The 8,760-nt window shown below is 45.3% G+C and overlaps 1 protein-coding gene across 1 annotated transcript in view; it reads right to left on the bottom strand.

Annotated features, from left to right (window-relative positions):
• Positions 1 to 8,428, bottom strand: part of LOC113409532 (serine/threonine-protein kinase DCLK3-like) — a 24,255-nt gene extending 15,827 nt beyond the window's left edge. The window contains exon 1 of the mRNA XM_026663558.1: positions 6,827 to 8,428. Coding sequence (XP_026519343.1) covers positions 6,827 to 8,413 — 1,587 coding nt within the window. The 5' untranslated portion in view covers positions 8,414 to 8,428. The remainder of the gene's footprint in view (positions 1 to 6,826) is intronic.
• Positions 8,429 to 8,760: the final 332 nt, after the last annotated feature.

An 8,760-nucleotide genomic window follows, 5' to 3' on the forward strand; every position in this document is an offset into this window, starting at 1 on the left:
GGAGTAGCGCCAAAATCAATATTGTCATTTCGAATTAGGGTTAGTGTGGCCGCAATTCGATGGTATTGACCTCCGGGAGCTATCCCACAGTGCACCATTGTGACCGCTCTGGACAGCAATCTGAACTCGGATGCACTGGCCAGGTAGACAGGAAAAGCCCCGCGAACATTTGAATTTCATTTCCTGTTTGCCCAGCACAGGAGAGCACAGGTGACCACAGAGAGCTCATCAGCACAGGTAACCATGCAGGCCAATAATCGAAAAAGAGCACCAGCATGGACCGTACGGGCGGTACTGGATCTGATCGCTATATGGGGAGAGGATTCAGTGCTAGCAGAACTTCGTTCGAAAAGACGAAATGCCAAAACTTTTGAAAAAATCTCCAAGGGCATGATGGAGAGAGGCCACAATAGGGACTCAGAGCAGTGCCGCGTGAAAGTCAAGGAGCTCAGACAAGCCTATCAGAAAACAAAGGAGGCAAACAGTCGCTCCGGGTCAGAGCCGCAGACATGCCGCTTCTACACTGAGCTGCATGCAATTCTAGGGGGGGCTGCCACCACTACCCCACCTCTGACCGTGGATTCCGAGGCGGGGGTAATCTCATCAGCCACACCTGAGGATTCTGCGGACAGGAAGAGGAGGACGAGCTTGCGGAGAGCACACAGCACTCCATTCTCCCCAACAGCCAAGATCTTTTTCTCAGCCTGACTGAAGTACCCTCCCAAGCCTCCCAAGCCAGTACCCAAGACCATGACCCCATGAAAGGGACCTCAGGTGAGTTTACCTTTTAAAATATAAAACATGGTTTAAAAGCAAGCGTTTTTTAATGATTAATTTGCCCTGAGGACTTGGGATGCCTTCGCGGCAGTAAAGCTACTGGAAAAGTCTGTTAACGTGTCTGGGGATGGAGCGGAAATCCTCCAGGGACATCTCCATGAAGCTCTCCTGGAGGTACTCCAAAAGCCTTTGCAGAAGGTTTCTGGGCAGTGCAGCCTTATTCCGTCCTCCATGGTAGGACACTTGACCACACCATGCTAGTAGCAAGTAATCTGGTATCATTGCATGACAAAGCCTGGCAGCGTATGGTCCCGGTGTTTGCTGGCATTCAAGCAACATCCATTCTTTATCTCGCTGTGTAATCCTCAGGAGAGTGATATCGCTCATGGTAACCTGGTTGAAATATGGGAATTTAATTAAGGGGACAGAGGTGGCCCTTCCTAGTGGGCTGTTTGCCTGTGGCTGAAAAGAAATCCTTCCCTGTAGTAAGCCAACCACAGGAGGGCGGGGGGGGATTGGCGCTGAGCTTTTCACGTGTGGCTAGCAGGGATCTTCCCTGATACCAGCCACGCGGTGGGGGGAGGGATAAAGCGATCATCCCAGAGAATTGGATGGGGGGGGGTTAGTTTGTTTTCTGCTGCTGAAGGTTAACAGGAAAACCGCAGCACTCAACGGGCTTTACTTGGTATGTGGGAAAGGAGGACGCAGAAGCCGAAAGACAATGGCTTACCATGGCCGCATGCAAGCCGAATTCTGTTGCCCGGACCTGCGTCTGTGATCTCTAGCAGCAAAGCCACAGGCACTCAATATTAAGAGGCAAAATGCGACCTTGCACAGAAATCACATGTGCTATGTAATGTGAATAGCGTTGTTCACCGTGAAATAGTATAAGCATTGTTCTGTAAAATGTATCTTTTTAAAAAATTCTCTCCTTTTTTCCCTCCCTCCAGCAGCTGCAAATTTTTCAAGCCTCCCTCCTCCGTCCCGAAGGCTATCTCAGATAAGGCGTCGGAAAAAGAGGACGCGAGACGAAATGTTTGCGGAAATCATGGAATCCACCCACAATGAAAGAGCTCATCTGAATGAGTGGAAGGACACGGTTTCAAAGTATAGGAAAGATGCCAGTGAACGTGAGGACAGAAGGGACCAACGTGAGGACATGAGGGACCAGCGTGAGGACATGAGGGACGCTCGAGATGAGAGGTGGCGGCAGGAAGATCAGAGGAGGCAGGATGCAACGCTGGGGCTGCTGCGTGAGCAAACAGACATGCTCCGGCGTCTGGTGGAGCTTCAGGAATGGCAGCAGGATCACAGACTGGCGCTACAGCCCCTGTATAACCCCCCTCCCCCCTCACCATGTTCCATAGCCTCCTCACCCAGACGTGTAAGAACGCGGGGGGGGGGAGGCTCCATGCACCCTCCCATTCCACCCCAGTGGACAGCCCAAGCAAAAGGCTGTCATTATTTTAACTTTTTTTTTGTGGCCTTTTCCTTCCCTCCGATCCTCCTCCCAAACCCCACCCGGGCTACCTTGTCAGTTCTCGCCCTCTTTTTATAATCAATTAATAAAGAATACATGATTTTTAAACGATAGTGACTTTATTTCCTTTGAAAGCAAGCTGTGATCGAAGGGGGAGGGTGGGTTGCCTACAGAGAATGAGTCAATAAAGGGGGCGGGTTTTCATCAAGGAGAAACAAACAGAACTTTCACACGGTAGCCTGGCCAGTCATGAAACTGGTTTTCAAAGCTTCTCTGATGCGCCGCGCTTCCTAGTGTGCTCTTCTAATCGCCCTGGTGTCTGGCTGCGCGTAATCAGCAGCCAGGCGATTTGCCTCAGCCTCCCACCCCGCCATAAAGGTCTCCCCCTTATTCTCACAGAGATTGTGGAGCACACAGCAAGCAGCAATAACAATGGGGATATTGGTTTGGCTGAGGTCTGAGCGAGTCAGTAACGATTGCCAGTGACCTTTTAAACGGCCAAATGCACATTCTACCACCATTCTGCACTTGCTCAGCCTATAGTGAACAGCTCCTGACTCCTGTCCAGGCTGCCTGTGTATGGCTTCATGAGCCATGGCATTAAGGGGTAGGCTGGGTCCCCAAGGATAACTATAGGCATTTCAACATCCCAACAGTTATTTTCTGGTCTGGGAAGTAAGTCCCTTGCTGCAGCCGTTTAAACAGAGTAGTGTTCCTGAAGATGCGAGCGTCATGAACCCTTCTCAGCCAGCCCACGTTGATGTTGGTGAAACGTCCCCTGTGATCCACCAGTGCTTGCAGCACCATTGAAAAGTAACCCTTGCGGTTTATGTACAGGGTACCCTGGTGCTCTGGTGCCAAGATAGGGATATGGGTTCCATCTATCGCCCCACCACAGTTAGGGAATCCCATTGCAGCAAAGCCATCCACTATGACCTGCACATTTCCCAGAGTCACTACCTTTCGTATCAGCAGCTCAATGATTGCTTTGGCTACTTGCATGACAGCAGCCCCCACAGTTGATTTGCCCACTCCAAATTGATTCCCGACTGACCGGTAGCTGTCTGGCGTTGCAAGCTTCCACAGGGCTATCGCCACTCGCTTCTCAACTGTGAGGGCTGCTCTCATCCTGGTATTCTGGCGCTTCAGGGCAGGGGAAAGCAAGTCACAAAGTTCCATGAAAGTGCCCTTACGCATGCGAAAGTTTCGCAGCCACTGGGAATCGTCCCACACCTGCAACACTATGCGGTCCCACCAGTCTGTGCTTGTTTCCCGGGCCCAAAATCGGCGTTCCACGGATAGAACCTGCGCCATCAACAACATGATCTCCAAAGCGCCGGGACCTGCGGTTTGAGAGAATTCTGTGTCCATGTCCATGTCCTCATCACTCTAGTCCCCGCGCTGCCGTCGCCACCTCCTCCTTGCCTCGTTTTTCTGGTCCTGGTTCAGCATAAACTGCATGATAATGCGCGAGGTGTTTACAATATTCATGACTGCTGTCTTGAGCTGAGCGGGCTCCATGCTTGCCGTGGTATGGCATCTGCTGTGTTCACCCAGGAAAAAAGGCGCGAAACGGTTGTCTGCCATTGCTTTCATGGAGGGAGGGGTGAGGCTATACCCAGAACCACCTGCGACAATGTTTTTTGCCCCATCAGGCACTGGGATCTCAACCCAGAATTCCAATGGGCGGGGGAGACTGCGGGAACTATGGGATAGCTATGGGATAACTACCCACAGTGCAACGCTCCGGAAATCGATGCTAGCCCCGGTACATGGACGCACACCGCCGAATTAATGTGCTTAGTGTGGCCGCATACATTCGACTTTATACAATCTGTTTCCAAAATTCAAATTCTGTAAATTCGGATTAATCCCGTAGTGTAGACATACCCTTTGTTTAAACTGATGACACTCCCCTCCCCAGGACCCATTCCAGACCCCATTACCTGCCCAATGCATACGACAATGGGATGAGACTATTAGCTTGTGTTTGACATTTGTCATTGCTAGTCTTCAATTGACAGCACTTTAAGATTACTGGGAGCAGTTCCTCCTAGTCCTATGCCATTTTTTCAGTCTGTCTGAAGCCTCAGGGAAACAGTACTACAATAGGTCACATTAAAAGGTCAGAAAGTTAAAAGCTATTTCTTGAATGTATTGTGTTTATAAAGGTGCTTATTGGACAGCACATAAGTGCCTTACAAAAACCACCACCACCAAGCATTATAATTAGAAATAAAGAGCAATCAGCTCAAATAGAATATCAATCAAGACTTAAGATTCTATAGGACAAATGCAAGACCCCAGTGACAAGCAACCCACCAAAGAAACTAACACAGTTCCTGGTTCACATGAAGAATGGGGAAAGAAAGGGGCTTGACAACTAAAGAAAAAGGAAAACAAAAACAACAAAATGACAGCTGACATTCTGCAGAACCTGACAGGTTGATAAAGTTTAAGCTCCCTGGCTAAGCTTTTAACATTGAGTTTTATAATATTGTGGTCATTATGGATTTGTTTGTTCGTTCGTTTAAAAGGAATTTTTCCTTGCAAGGCTTTCATAAATATGATAATTTCAAACATAGTTTCTCAACAGTATCTACAAATACACAAAACAATATTGGAGGTTCCTAAACTCATTTGTATTAAGAGCCCATTCAACCTCTTAAATATGATATGATTGATATACCCAATTACAACCAGTTGAGGTGTTTTTCTATAAACAGTATCTATTATAGGAATTCAGCCAAGTAACAGTAGGAGGCCTCTAAAACACAAATTTGTAAACAGCTATTTCTCATTAGCTTTAAATATCCATGCTTTAATATGAACAAATATCTGCTGAACATTAGGTACGTTTCTCTTCATAAAATCTTCTGTATCCCATTGTACCTTATCTGTATGCAGCAGTGTGGCCAACATGAACATATTAATCCTGTAAATGTTCACTAGGAGACAGATTCTCCATTACTTTGCACATTGTATAGTCATTTATACCAGTATAAAGTGGGTGTAAAGTGCCAGAAAATCTTTGCACTGAAATAAGTACCTACACACATGCAGGGAAATGGAGAATCAAGCCCCAAGTATTTTTACCAGCATTGATTTAATTTTGGTAAAGATTGGAAGAAGAGGCCTGGTTCATAATGGAAAACAAGCTTCAGAAAGAGTGCACTTAAATTATGAGCCTTTCATGCCAAAATAATAGGGTGTGCAGGCCCTGCTCAAGGCATAGCATAGAAATACACTTCTCCCCATACCCGACTGCTTCGATACACACCATGTCCTCCATCTTTTCTCATGCAGACCAGATCCCAAGGGATCCTCCTGAGACTGACCAGCACTCACCAGGAGCCAGTCCCCACATTGTCAGCAAGGCAGACGCATCCATCTAGGTTCCAAAGCAAGCCCTCCATATCTATCCCTGTTCATTCTCTATCTGCCCACAGGCTACTTCATCCTTTGTCACACTGGACTTACTCCAGCTATTCATGAGAAGCATATGTTCCTTTAGGGATTTGGCTTGCAAAGAGTCCAGTTTTTTTTCTATGTCCCTTTGCAAGCAGATGGAATTAGAGTTGTTCAAGACATGCAAATACAGCCATCTGTGGTTTTCCATCTGGTCAGAATTTTGGAATACTGGTGAAGAGTACAAAATGCATGACCAGCAAAACAGAATAACTCACTTTTACCACCTTGTACAGGGCATAATCCAAAGCCCCAATCATGGAAACACTTATGCACATGCTTACATGTAATCACGAGTCGTCCCATCGACTTCAGTGGGACTGCTCACATGCTTGAAGTTAAGAATGTGTGTAAATGTTTTTGGCATTGGGAGCCAAGTTAGAATTTTGCTCTTTGGGAGAAGCTTAATACTTCAGCTGACTTCAGTACCATACTTCACTGGGACATGTATGTTTTCATTTCAGGAGACTTATCAATCAGTGAGTAAATTCCAGGTGCATGAAGTAAACAATTGCATCATGCTCTTATCATCAGTAACAGACATAATCCTTACAATGTTAGAAATCACCATACAATCTCCAGTAGAGGACTGGAGTGCTGGACTGAGTGATATAGTTGCAATAGAAAAAGTGACCTTCAAATTAACAGGTTGAATGGGCATTATTTAATAATTTTTGGTTCACATGTGATATGTTTTATGATTCAGAGTACGCGTTAGGCAAAACGTTTGCGCTTCTGAGCCTAAAAATAGGTCCCTAAATAAGAGGCCTGATTTTCAGAAGAACTGCAAACACTCAGCATCTCTGAAAGTCAGGGCACTTACTTAAGTGCACAATTGCAAGCATCTATACTATATGGTAGGCCTCTCTGTATTTATGCTAAGGAAACTGTAAGACTGATTTCTCTTCACCTTTGTACATTTATTTATTTTAAAATGATAACAGTACAGTGTGTATTTTTCCCTACTACTGGATCTTTTCTGTACTGTATTTGTTTAAAAGCAAAAAAAAAAAAAATTACATATCCACAATTCTCCACCCACCCCGAAAACCCCCCAATAATTTCTGGACAGATGCAACATAACTAAACTTCAGTACTTACCAGAAGATTTTCTGGTTTCAGATCTCGGTGGACAATGTTCTTGCCATGAATATAAACTAGAGCCTCACACAGATCAGTTATCATGAGAGCAGCATCGTGCTCAGTGAACTTTATGCTCTCTATGATTGCATCAAATAGGTCCCCTCCTGGGACATACTCCAGGATTAGGTAGATCTCAGCCTCAGTTTCATACACCTCAATCAAACTCACTATGTTGGGATGACAAAGGCTCTTAATGATCAAAATTTCATTTTCCATCATGTCCTCCTTCCCCTTCAGCTTGGACTTATCAACAATTTTCATGGCATAGTTCTGATTGGTGTTGCAGCACCGGCACTCCTTCACAATAGCGAAGTTTCCATCCCCAATGGTTCTGCCTATCTCATAATAGCTCTCCACATCAGCTCTAGTACGGACATTTTGCCTCAGCCTCGTGCTTTCAAATTCTTGTGGCTTGTTTTCATCTTTGTTGGCTTTATGTTCTCCCATCTTTTTCATCCTTGTCGATTCATTCTCTCCACGCATTACATTCTCTTCCCCTACAGCACTTTCTTCTTTTGCCTTCCGCACCTCTTTGCCCTCTCCCTTTGCTTTTATGGGCTTCCCGGCATCTCCTTGATAGTCCTTCATTAACCAACAACTTTGATTAATTCTGGAACTGCTTCTATTCTCTTTCTTTGCTTCAGGAGCCACCTGCAGAGCTTCCACAGTATTTTTCTTTATCTTTATTAACTCTTTGTCATGATTCTCATGCCTTTCCGGATCCCTTTCCTTCTCAAAACTCCTTTTTTGGTTTTCTAGCTCTTCATTAACATTCCTTTGTAAGGGTTTCCAGCTCCTTCTACAGCCAGTATCCTTCCATTCAACTTCCTCACCTTCTATAGAGTTTTCTGAAGACTTCCTGCAATTCCTAATTTTTACATTCCTTTCTAAATTATATCTCTGACACATTCCCACATTCAGGTCTCTGCTCTCAAATGAGACATCAGCCTGCCTTTCCCTTTGTAGTTTTTGCCTGAGCTGTCTCTCCCTTTGACACTTCTCACATCTCATTATCTCATCTGAACTCTTTTCTGTTTCATTCTCAAGACTTTTCTCTTGATTAAAGTACCTTTCTCCTTCTCTGGCTTTTCTAGGTGGCTTCACATCTTGCTCTCTGCCCCAACTCTCTCTGCCCCATTTTTTTTTGGCCCTCACCTTTTCTTCTTGCCTGGTCTTAGGTTGAATTTTTCCTTCATGCCTGGCTCCTAGTTGGGAAGATATGGCATCATTGCAGTTCTTGGCAATCTCTGTCTCATCAAAGCCACTATCCACAGCTTTGTCACACAGCCTGCTCTTAAGTTTTTGGGACTGTTCCAAGTTTTGTTGAATTATACCAACAGCATATGGGTTACTGGGAAAAAGTTCTTGCATTACCACTTCAAGGTTCTTCAAAGTCAACTGCTCCCTTCCCATAGCAATGAATGCATCACCGTCTCTGAAGAAATCAGAAACACTTCTTATTTCTCTGCCTTTCAGGTTATAAAGTTTTCTCACACGATCATTTTTCCAACGTGGAAATCCCAGAGCTTCTGATATATCAGCCATCAGCTGTTCAAAAGTCTGGACAGATCGCCTGTTCAGAAGCAATGTGATCTTCCTGAGTGTGTGTCCACTTGGTTTCACCACTGTAACAATCCTCGGCTTTACGGGGCTATTCTCTGAATGGATAGTGTGAAAACCATTCCTGGGGTTTAAAAATGGGGAACTATAACTGTTTGCACCCAAGAAAGGTTTTCCAAAATTTCCACGACCGATGGGTGGACAAGTCCCTTGAAGTCTCCTTTGTGTTATCCTTGAGCTTATGCTGTTTAAAGTGTGGTCAAACAAGCCTCGGTGTCCTGCAACAAATAAAGAGACTGCAGATTATTCATTTTCCATCAGGGGAAATTTCC

Source organism: Terrapene carolina, unplaced genomic scaffold (assembly GCF_002925995.2).
Source record: "Terrapene carolina triunguis isolate 2854851 unplaced genomic scaffold, T_m_triunguis-2.0 Scaffold33723, whole genome shotgun sequence".
In the NCBI taxonomy this organism is placed as follows: domain Eukaryota; kingdom Metazoa; phylum Chordata; order Testudines; family Emydidae; genus Terrapene; species Terrapene triunguis.